Source organism: Megascapheus bottae, chromosome 32 (assembly GCF_031878675.1).
Source record: "Megascapheus bottae isolate mThoBot1 chromosome 32, mThoBot2.hap1, whole genome shotgun sequence".
NCBI lineage: Eukaryota > Metazoa > Chordata > Mammalia > Rodentia > Geomyidae > Megascapheus > Megascapheus bottae.
In genome coordinates, this window is record NC_143540.1 from 7633812 (window position 1) to 7645939 (window position 12128).

General features: G+C 45.6%; 1 protein-coding gene across 1 annotated transcript in view; it reads right to left on the reverse strand.

The window, feature by feature from the left end:
* The window catches only part of Bsn (bassoon presynaptic cytomatrix protein), a 55037-nt gene extending 46509 nt beyond the window's left edge, over window positions 1–8528 (reverse strand). Inside the window, exon 1 of the mRNA XM_090323188.1 lies at window positions 8155–8528. Within this exon, the coding sequence (XP_090179314.1) occupies window positions 8155–8528 (374 nt within the window). The remainder of the gene's footprint in view (window positions 1–8154) is intronic.
* Between the last annotated feature and the right edge of the window lie 3600 nt (window positions 8529–12128).

Here is a 12128-nt window from a genome sequence, read left to right on the forward strand (position 1 = left end):
TAACTCACCTTGCTTCAGACTTGACTCTGTGGTCATATTGTCCCTTCTGAGAAATCTCTGGAACATAATAAACCGTCCTCTTCATTCAAAGCTGCTTCTAACACCCTTAAAGGATGTATGATGTTGAACTTTTGATTTATGAACTTATTTTCTGAAAAACAGTGGGAAGTAGCACCCTTCCTGTTTACTCACCTAACCAAAATCAGATATGAAAGGTGGAACGGAATTTGGAGGTCATATTTATTATGCAGGTCCTAGGGCTTGAACTCAAGGCCTGAGTGTTTAATTCTTAAAATAGTTTTGCTCAAGGCAAGCACTTTACCACTTAAGTCACAGGCTCTACTTCTGGCTTTTTTGGTGGTTAGTTGGAAATAAGAGTCTCACAGACTTTCTTGTCAGGGCTAACTTTGAACTGTGGTCCTCATATCTCAGCCTCCTGAGTAGCTTAGGAATGCAGGCATAAGACACCAGCACCCAGCTAAATCTCTCATTTTAGTGATAAAATTAAGTGAAAATGTGTGGTTCCATAGTGGAGCATTATCCTACCAAAAATAATGCCCTGGGTTTGATCTCCAAGAGCTCAAAAACAAAAACAAAACTAAACTAAAAATGAAAAACATAGGCAGCCCTACAGTCAGTTTGGGGCAATGTCACGATTGATTAAAACCAGATTTTTTTTTTAAATCCCCATTCAGGATGTGTCTGCTACACTACTTTATCCAAGTGTCCTACTTCCTGGTTCTTTTCTCCTTCTAGCCTTCCCCATGATCTTGCTCGATTTTCTTTCTTGGAGCAGGAAGCCGGAAAGCAGTGACAGGACTCTCCAGCTGTGCTCCGTGCATGGCATTTCAGTTTGCTCAAGTCTGCTAGCTGGCTGTTCTGTTAAATTGCTCATCTTAGGCCTCTGAAGCTCTCAACAGAATAAGCTAATGTTGTGAATGTGTTTTGTAAGCTGTAAAATATGACACAAATATATGTTCTCCTATTTTAGGGTATGGAATAATACAACACTTGTAAATCATGCTCTCACTTATCTTACCTCTGTGAGACAAAGATAAGGCAGGAGCAAATCTTAATTGGAATGGAAGGGTGGAGAATAGATAGCTGGATAATTTCTTTTTCTCCCCATGGATCATAAACCTCATGAGGATTGAGCCCACTTTTCATTTCTTCCATTGTTCTTTACATGTCATCCCAGGACAGATTCAATAAAAGGTTCTCTGAACACACAGATACATTTTTTACTTTAAAAAAAAAAAACCCTTTTATGCTAGGAGTGATGGCGTCTCCTATAATCCCAGCTATCTTTGCCCTTAGATGGCTGTATCTCCCGAACTGCCTGTTCAAGCTGGCCAGGGTTACACAGTGAGACCCTGTCTTACAAAACAAAAAAAGGACTGCAGGTATGGCTCAAGTGGTTGACCTCTGTACAGAAAAGTAACCCCCAAAAAAGCGGGGGTTGGTAGGACATGTGCCAGTTGTAATCCCAGCTGTTCAGGAGGTTGAGATCTGAGGATCTTGATTTAAGCCAGCCTGGACAAGAAAGCCTATGAAATACTTATCTCTATTTAACCACCAGAAAAGTGGAAGTGGGGCTGGGGCTCAAAGAGGTAAAGCAGTAGCTTTGAGGGAAAAAGCTCAGGGACAGTTCTCGGGTCCTGAGTTCAAGCCCCCTCACTGGCCAAAAAGAAGAAAAGAAAAAAAGGGCTGGAGATGTCAATCAAGTAGTAGAAGACTACTAGAGTTCAAACCCCAATACCACAAAAATGAATAAATAATAAATAAACAAACAAAATTTAAAAAGAAAGAAAGATAGATAGGAAGGAAGGAGAAAAGAGGTAAATTTCAGCTTGACATGGAAGCATAACCTGATGACAAACTGATTGCCAGTCAGGACTGTGCAATGAACCCTGTACCACAAAGCAGAATTTTGTGCTGTATATCATGGTGTATGCCTATAATCTCAACATTTATGAGGCTGACACAGAGGATCTCAAGTTTGAAGCCAGCCTCAATCATACAGCAAGTTTCATTCCAGCTAAGACTATATAGCAAGGCCCTGTTCCAAACACACACACACACACACACACACACACACACACACACACACACAGAAAAATCAAACAAAAGAGACACAGAGATAGAATCAGCATAGTCTAGGATATGAGAAACCACAGAACAGTTTTCTAATACATAAATCATTAGAGGAATAAGAGGAGGTTAATTTATAAATTTAAAGAAACTGGGGAGACTTATCAGACAAACGCATCAAAACTGAATTCTACTAACTATAGAATACATTCAAGCTAGGCGCCAGTGGCTCATGCCTATAATCTTAGCTACTCAGGAAGCTGAAATCTGAGGATCATGGTTCAAAGCCGGCCCAGGCAGCGAAGTACATCAGACTCTTATCTCCAATACACTATTCAAAAAAAGCCGGAAGTGGCGCTATGGCTCAAGTGGTAGAGTGCTAGCCTTGAGCACAAAGAGTATCAGGAACAGAACCCAGGCCCTGCGTTCAAGTCCCAGCACTGGCAAAAATAATAAATAAATAAATAGAAATGGAACCATAATTAGTATGTGCCCAGATTATGAAAGAATTGTTGGGTTAGGTATGTAGCTCAGCAATAAGGCACTTGCCCAGCATTCATGAAGACCTGGGTTTGAATCCTATCAACTCCTCCCCACCCTACCAAAAAGAGAAGGATTTGTTATTATCTCCTAAATGTGTTGATCATTTTTTAATCATGTTAATACAAAGCCCTTATTTCTTTGCCGTATTAATGAAATGCATTGTCTGGAATTGTTTCAGTGTGAAATGGAAGGTAAAGGAGATAGATAACTCTTGATTGGCCATGAGTTAATAATGTCTGTGGCTTAGCCATTGGAACACAAAAGCCTGCTAGACTCTTCTTTCTACTTTTATGTATGCTTAAATATTTCTATAATAGGGTCTGATTTTTTGGTAGAGTACCCTGTAGTGTAATAGGGTAGGCTTTGTGGTAAAGTGCTTGTCTAGCATGTACAAAGTCCTGCGTTCAGTTCCCTGCACTAGAGAAAAAAAAAAAAGACAAATTTTTCTATAGTAACTTTTTTTTTTTTTTTTTTGCCAGTCCTGGGCTTGAGCTCAGGGCCTGAGCACTGTCCTTGGACTTTCTCAAGGCTAGAGCTCTACCACTTAAGCCTCAGCACCACTTCCGGCTTTTTTCTATATATGTGGTACTGAGGAATCGAACCCGGGTCTTCATGCATGCTAGGCAAGCACTTTAACCACTAGGCCAAACTCCCGGCCCCTATAGTAACTTTTTAAGACAGCCTCTCTCCTCCTAATCTCTCCACTAGAATTTATTATTAATCAACAGCATTTTACTAATCCTACTAATGTTGGAAATCAAAACTATCATAGGATATCAAAACTATCCTTTTTATTCCCTGAAAATAAGTGAAAAAATGGTTGCCTCCTTCTTGGGTTGAAATTTGTTTTTCTCTGTCCCTGAGCTCTCTTGCTCACGGTTAGCGTTCTACCATGTTGAGCCACAGTGGCACTTTTGGTCTTCTGGTGGGTCACTGGAGATAAAAGTCTCATAGACTTTCATGCCCAGGCTGGCTTTGAACCACCATCCTCAGATTTCAGCCTCCTGAGTAGCTAGGATTACAGGCGTGAGCCATCAGTACCCAGCTGAGACTTTTTTTAGTTCAAGGCCAGCCTGGGCCACACAGAGAGAACAAGAGATAGATAGATAGATAGATAGATAGATAGATAGATAGATAGATAGATAGATAGATAGACAGACAGACATCTAACCAACCAGACAGAATTCTGAAGGATTAAGCTATACTTCATACCCTTGCTCACTCTCCATGAAGCCAAACCCAGTGTTCACTTTTGACAGCTAGTAACCACATTTTAGATAATTGAGTAAATACTACTTTGCATATGACAAAACATATGCTCCAAGCCCACGAACTGGTATAAACCAGATCTGCTTCTGCCTAGATAGCTGTTTTGTGCAGTGGAGGACAGAAGGCAGAACTGGGACTTGAACTCAGTGCCTCACATTCGACCCTACTCCAGCTCTTTTTTGCTTTTAGCTATTTTTCAGGTAGAGTCTCCCATGTTTTTGCTTTGGGGCCAGCTTCACATAGTGGTCTTCTTAATTTCTGCTTTTTGAATAGGTAAAATTACAGGAATGAGCCACCTTGCACAATTAATGCACTTTTTTTTGCCAGTTGTGGGGCTTGAATTCAGGGTCTGGGCCTATGTTCAAGGCTAGTGCTCTACCACTTGAGCCACATCACCACTTACAGCTTTGTCTGGTTATTTTTTTGGTTTTGGTTTTGGTTTTTTTTGCCAGTTGTGGGGCTTGAAACTCAGGGCCTGAGCACTGTCCTTGGACTTTTCTCAAGGCTACAGCTCTACCACTTGAGCCACAGCACCACTTCCAGCTTTTTTCTATGTATATACCGAGGAATCGAACCCAGGCCTTTGTGCATGCTAGGCAAGCACTCTACCAGTAGGCCAAACTTCTGGCCCCCCAGCTTTGTCTGTATATGTGATACTAAGGAATTGGACCTAGAGCTTCATGCATGCTAAGCAATCTCTCTACCACTAAGCCATATTCCCAGCCCCCACAGTTTTTTTTTCTTTACTAAGGTTTGAACTCAGGACCTTGTATTTGCCAGCCAGACACTCCACCGCTTAGTCATGAGCTTAACCAATGTGCAATTTTTGAAAAAGTACTTTCTAGGGTACTGGTAAGATTAAAATACCATCAACCTGTATAACGCACTGTACATTAGGCACATTTAAATAGATAGATAAATAAATAAATAAATCTCTTTAGAAGAATGCAGCCCATACCAGGCGACACAGCTTGGATAATGACATCTGAAACAAATTTCAGGTATCTTCCAATCTGACACTCCTTGTGGAAAGTTTAGCCAATATAACTATAGGTAGCATCCCTGAGGGGAGAAACAGGAAATCCCTCCTTGAGGTATCCTCTGGGGCTCAAAGATCCTCATTATGCCAGTTGGTTAAGAGACAATCTTATAGATGTGTCAGAATGTTATTTATGGGATTCAAGTCAGCCTTTCCATCCAGGAGCTGCCCCACACAGAGCCCAAATCAGCTAAGGATGAAGATGAAAGGACTGATTCATCTTGGGGTGGCAAGAGGTAGTATGACCATAGGAAAAAATAGTGATTCAACTTCCGGATGGTTTTGTTTGCCTCCAGGGTTAGAAAAATAATCCAGGAGCCAGGATTTGGGCCTAGCGGTAGGGTGCTTGCCTAACATGCACAAAGACCTGGGTTCGATTCCTCAGTACCACATCTATAGAGAAAGCCAGAAGTGGTGTTGTGGCTCAAGTTGTAGAGTACTAACCTTGAGAAAACCTAAGGACAGTGCTCAGGCCCTGAGTTCAAGCAATAGGACTGGCAAAAAAAAAAAAAGAAGGAGGAGGAGGAGGAGGAAGGGGAGAAAGAAGAGGAGGAGAAGGAGAGGAAGAGGAAGAGGAGGGAGAAGAAGAGAAAAAAAAAAAGAAAAGAATCATCTTGCCAGGTGTTGGTGGGTCACATCTGTAATCATAGTTATTCAGGAAGCTGAGATCTGAGGATTGAGTTCAAAGCCAGCCAGGGCAGAAAAGTCCATGGGACTCTTATCTCCAAAAAAGGCTGGAAGTGGTGCTGTGGTTCAAGTGGTAGAGTGCCAGCCTTGAGCACAAGGAAGTCCAGACCCTAAGTTCATGCTCTAGAATGGGCAAAAAAAAATTGTTTTTGTTTTTTAATTCCAGTGCAGTGCTTTTTCCTGAATGCCCAGAGGCACATGCCCGAAGGGTTTTTTGTTTTTTTCTCCATCAATGGGCCCAATCAGTTTAGCAGCATCTTGGAACAGAACAAGCTAAATTTGGCATCAGGTACCTGAGATTCATTGGTGAGGGGAAACAGCAGCCATACCGATGCTGAAGGAGAGACAGACCATGTTTCTGTCTTCCTATGCTGTCTGCCCATGCAGCTGAGGTATAATGATAAGCCAAATATAGGCTGGAAGAGTAAATTCCACCTCCCAGTCTTGAGCTTTGATAACAAAGAGCCCGCTCACCTTCAGAGCCTGACAGCGCCTTGCCCAGAGCTAGGAGAGAGATTGTGTGTCTTCTAAATCAAACAAGAACCCCATGATTCCCCTCACTCAGCATCTGCCTTGCAGCAGGATGCATGTGTGGAAGAGAAATGAAGCATTGAAAAGGAATATGAGCTATATATACCAGCTTCCTTCCTATCTCCCTCTGATGTCCAAATCTTTGTAAAATTCTACAAGCTTGTTGGCTCTGTAACAACTGATAGACTACTAGCAGAACAGACTGATTACCCAGAAGAGAAAGGGCTAATTCTCCATATAGAGAGTTCCTAATAACAAGGTGTTTTTCCATTCAGTTATAGAAGCTTTTCCTTGGAGGTGGAGCACTTAAGTCTGAGTATGCCTCTCTCAAGCTAAAATCCAAACAGCAACTCAAGATGCAGTAAGGTAGTTGGCATTTGCAATGCTAAAAGCTGTGTGATCCAATTGCATCACTGTTAATAGACAATGTAAAATGGACAGATTCTACTCTAAAAAGAGATGTGCACAGGCTAGCTTGTTTGTGACAGGTTTCAGGCTGCTAATAGCCCTTCATCACCGTTAGTTGTCTCAGAAATGACTCCTTGCCAGGTGCTGATGGCGCATGCCTATAATCCTAGCTTCTTAGGAGGCTAAGATCTGAGGAGCAGGATTCGAAACCAACCCTGGCAAGAAAGTCCATGAGACTCTAAACACACACACACACACACACAGCCAAAAATGGAGGTGTGGCTCTAGTGGCAGAGCATTAGCCTTGATCAAAAATGCTCAGGGACAGTCCACAAGCCATGAGTTCAAGCACAAGCACTGGCCAAAAGAAAAAGAAAAAATAGAAAGACTTCTGAGGAAATAAATACAAGAGACATAGTTAGGCAGCGGAAGAAGAGATAGATAGCAGACAGATGATAGAAAGTCAGACAGTCGGATGGATGGATATAGATAAGGATACATATATACTTCTTCCACACAGAAAAGGCAAAGCTATTTATTTGCCTTTTCCTCAGATGAAGCCAGAAGCACACAACCTTGGGCAGGCTACTCCCCAGGGTTAGATGGCGTAAAAAATATTACCTTCCATTTTATCTTGTCATCCCTTGGTAGATTTCCTGAGTTTTTCATCTACTGAATGTTGGCATTCCTCTCTCTTCTACATTCACTGCAATTTACTTTATTTTATTTTGATGTTTTTACAGAATCTGGGTTGGCAAACGTTTCCAATGAGTTGTTCTCTCAGTATTTGGTCTTACAGGTTCTGCTTAAAGCATTCTACATGTGTTTCAGCTTTGCCACTGGTTTGATTGATGCAGTGTTCTAAATCAGTGGGTAATAAGACCCTTATCTGGTGCTAGATAATTCAGTAGCACTTTTTTTTTCTTCACCTGAATGTGTATTCCCCTAAATCTTGGTGAAAACTCATGACTCTCATAGAATGGCTGGACCTACTGCTATCTAGTGGGCAATTTTCCTTGCCCCAGACATGGTTCATGGCCTCTAAATGCCTGAGGAATGCAGAAGATCAAGTTCACGGTTCAACTCTTTCCTTATCTCTCCACTCTTCATGGTGACACTTATCTTTCCTGACAGCCCTCTCCCATTGTGTGCTTTCCTTGGCCCAACACAATGGACACATGTAGACACTGGGCAGACAAGGGAGGACGTTTTCCATCCCTGTGCGGAGGGACCAAGCTAAGATTACATAAGCCCCTCCTGAGTGGTTGGGCCCCAGGGTTTGAGGAGAAGAATTTGGGGTTCGTGATGGAGTCACGCTCTACAGGACCTTGACTGACTCTGGATTTGTCATCCTGCCTTGCAGTGTTTGGTGGGCGGGAGGGGGGGGGGTTGATGATGGTGGAAGAAGCAGGGGCTGAAACCCAGGGATTGTTTTTCCCACGACCACCTGACTCACCCCCACCTCACGACGTCGAACCTCCATGTCCAGGAGGAGATCCTGGTGCCTCAGGCCAATGGGCTCAATCAAACCTTGGGCTGTAGCTCCCCGTCTCTTCCTATGCCCTCCTCCCTTCCTCTCTGGGTACCCAGACGTGAGCTTACCTGCCGGGGCCTGCGCCGGGGCCGGGACCCGAGCCGGGCGGTCCGGCCGTGGCCCGCGCAGCGCCCGCCGCGGGGAGCTGTCCGCCGCCGGCTGGTGCTGAAGGAGGCTTCCCTGCGCCGGGGCCGGGGCCGGGGCCGGGGCCCAGGCCAGAGCCTCCGGGAGGCAGGGGCCCATCACCAGCGCCACCCTCCAAGCTGGCCTCGTTGCCCATAGTGGGCAAAGCGGGAGGGCGGGAACGGGGTCACCCTGTTGCCCGGGGCCGGCGGCTCCCGGGGTGATGTTCACACTCTCGGCGCCGCCGCCGCCGCCGCCGCCATCTCCCAAGCTGGGCTCGCGCCGCCGGCTGCTGCTGCGCATGCGCGTCACGGCCCAGCACACGCCTCCTCTCCCCCCACGCGCCCCTCCCTCCTCTCCTCTCTCCTCACACGCCCGTCCACGCGCGCGCGCAGGCGCGCTCCCGCCAGCCCCTCCCTCTCACCTCTCCTCCTTCCGCCTCCCACCCCGGGAATATTCGTGAGCTCTCCTCAGCCTCGGGGGTCGCCGGGAAAAAAAAAAAACGCCGCCAAGAACCCGCGCATGCGCCGTGCGGGGGTCAACGCGGCTCTCGTGGGGCGTAGCGCTCGTCCGCGGCTGCATGGCTACTTAAAAAAAATAAATAAATGACAAGTCAACGGGAACGCGATCGCGGAGACTCTGGTCATCTGAGAGACCAGCCGTGGTTGTGGAGGCTGGGTCTTTAGCGAACACAGGCCTCAAACCTCAGACCGGGGGAGGGGGAGGGGGAGGGGGAGGGGGAGGAAGGGTGGGGGGCACCCAAGCGGGCCCCGGGGGATATACAGGAGTATACAGGAGGATGGAGAGAGAATGCTGGGGCGTGTCATTCACAATGGGGGGTCCCGAGCAAGCACCCTCGGGAATGGTGGAGAACCACCTCGACAAGCCCTGTGACCTTGAGGATCGGGGGAAAAAGTTGATTTAAAAAAAATAAATCAACTGTCTCCGAGCTCTTGTGCTCAAGGCTACTCATCTACCTCTTTGAGCCACAGCTCCACTTCTGATTTTCTGGTGGTTAATCGCAGATAAGAGGCGGCGTATGACGTTTTCTGCCTAGACTGGCTTTGAACTATGATTCTCCTATCTCAGCCTCCTGAGATTAGGATTACAGGTATGAGCCACCAGCATCTGGCAAATTGATCTTGAAATTGGTCCTGAACTAGAGGGTTGGGGGCTGTTTAGAGAAGGGGCTACAGGTTTCCTCTGTCTTTAAGAGCTTGCTCATTTATTTGTCTACCTCACATTTCCAGATCAATGGCTTTATACTACTCAAAATCATCTGCCTGATGGTTCTGCTTACAGCCTTTAGGAATACTTTCCTGAGGGGAAATGTTTCCTAGAAAACCCAGGCTATAATTTGCAAACAATTCTGCTTTTATAGATCCAGGCTGTATAAAAGGGCTTAAGTAAGTTGGACTCATAATTCCTAATCATGAAGAATTTAACACTTGGGATATTAGCAGTTCTACTCTAACCTAGAATGATCTAGATATTTCAGTGAGCACAGGTGGACAGAGCAGTGGTGTTAGATCAAAGAAGAGGAGGCCCTGGGATTGAGCGTATAAGAAAATGAGGAAATACACACACACACGTGTGTGTTTACTCCTGGCCTTATATCTGCTGCCTTTAAGAATAATCTGGGAGGCTAGGCAAGGTGGCTCACACCTGTAATCCTAGTTACTCACGAGGCTGAAATCAGAGGATCAAGGTTCAAAGCCAGCCTGGGCACAAAAGAACCTAAGACTTTTATCTCCAATTAACCTCTAGAAAAGGAGACGTGGGGCTTGGATCAAGGGTATAGTGGTAGCCTTGAGCTGAAGAGCTCAGGGGACAGGGTCCAGGTCAAGATCAAGCCCCATGACCCACCAAAAGAAAAAAAAAAAGAATAACCTGGGACCGCTGAGCTAAGAAAAGCCTCTAGGCAGAAGCTGGTGCCTCATGCCTGTAATCCTAACTACTCAAGAGGCCAAAATCTAAAGATCGTAATTTAAAGCCAGCTCTGGCAGGAAATTCTGTGACTTTTTTTTTTTTTTTTGCCAGTCCTGGGGCTTGAACTCGGGGTCTGGGCACTGTCCTTGGGCTTTCACCACTGCCCAAATGAGGCCTTAGATTCAGTAAGTTCTCCCTTTCTTAATGTGCAAAGTTAGGATATTAAACAGACCCTCTAGGAAAGAGGGATTGTCACAGCAGAGTGGCAGGGAAAACACAAGGACAGAAGCCTGGCACATACATGACAACTCTACTATTATTTGTTTCTCTAGTGGTTTGGGGGGTTTGAAGGCTTTGTGCCACTATCTTCTTGGAGAAAAACATACACAAGCACTACAGCCAGGCCAGTAGTTTGACTGTGTTCCAAACCAAGCTGCTGTAGCTTTATAACCACAAGTCAGTGTGAGCTGGGCTGCTTGGAAGGGAGAAAGGATGTTTATTGGTTTGTTTGTTTGTTTGGGTTGGTTGTGGGGCTTGAACTCAGGGCCTGGGCACTGACCCTGCACCTCTTTGTGCTCGAGGCTAGGGTTCTGCCACTTAAGCCACAGAACCACGTCCAGTTTTGAAGTGGCTAATTGCAGGTAAGAGTCTCACAGGGACTTTTCTGCCCAAGCTGGCTTGTAACCCAAATCCTCAGATCTCAGCCTCCTTAGTAGCTAGGATTACAGGTATGGGCCACTGGGATCTGGTGTTATTTGTTTTTATGTGCTGGTACTGGGGTTTGAACTCAAGAACTCATTCTCCCTTGGATTTTTTTCTGCTCCAGGCTGGTACTCTACCACTTGAGCCAAACCTCCATTTCTGGCTTTTTACTGGTTCATTGGAGATGAGACTCCCAGACTTTTCTACCTGGACTGGTTTTGAACCACAATCCACAGATCTCAAGACTCCTGAGTAGCTAGGATTACAGGTGTAAATTGCCAGCACCCCACCAGGTTGTTTAGATACTGCTTTTGTGAAAGTTAAGGAAATTGTGTCTTTTTACAGATTCAAATCAACATTCTACTGGTTCCAGTGAGGGTAATTAGCTTGCAGGCCTGGGGTGTTGCCCTCTTCAGAGTGATTGCTAACTATAAGCATATCTCTGGAGTCTGCTTCCTTGGTAACAAAAGGCACAGGGCAGTGGACCCAGGAGGACCTGGGAGTGTAGGATCCTGGAGCCCTTCCTCTCTGACTCACACAGTTCTATTTCTTCTCAGGAGCATGCCTGCGCCATTCATCTCCACTCCAGGCTTGGTTGCCTGTTTTTTGGGGTTTTTTTGACCAGTCCTGAGGCTTGAACTTTGGACCTGGGCTCTGTCCCTGAATTCTTCAGCTCAAGGCTAGCACTCTACCACTTTGAGCCACAGTGCCCCTTCTGGTTTTCTGGTGGTTCGTTGAAGATAAAAGTCTCCCAGGGCCGGGAGTGTGGCTTAGTGGTAGCATGTTCGCTTAGCATGCACAAAGCTCTGGGTTCCCCGGAACCACATACACAGAAAAAGCCGGAAGTAGCACTGTGGTTCAAGTGACAGAGTGCTGTCCTTAAGTAAAATGTGTCTAAGGACAGTGCTCAGGCCTGACCAAAAAAAAAAAAAGTCTCCCAGACTTTGGTGCCCAGGCTGGCTTTGAACCTTGATCCTCAAATCTCGGCCTCCTGAGTAGCTGTGATTACAGATGTATGTGAGCCACCGGTGCCCAGCTTATTTCTTTCCTTTAGTCTGAGACTAGATTCCTTATTAGAAGAAACTTCTCCACCTGTTATACCATGTGGGCTGGCCTTCAACAAGCTGAGATGGGCGTGGCTCTCTCCAGCACCGCTAGCACGTCCCTCATTTGCATTTCCCAGGGGGTCCACCAATCACCAGGCTTAAAAGCACTCCAGAAAGCCCTTTAGCTATATTACCATTGAAACTATTGACCTAATAAGTAGCAGGC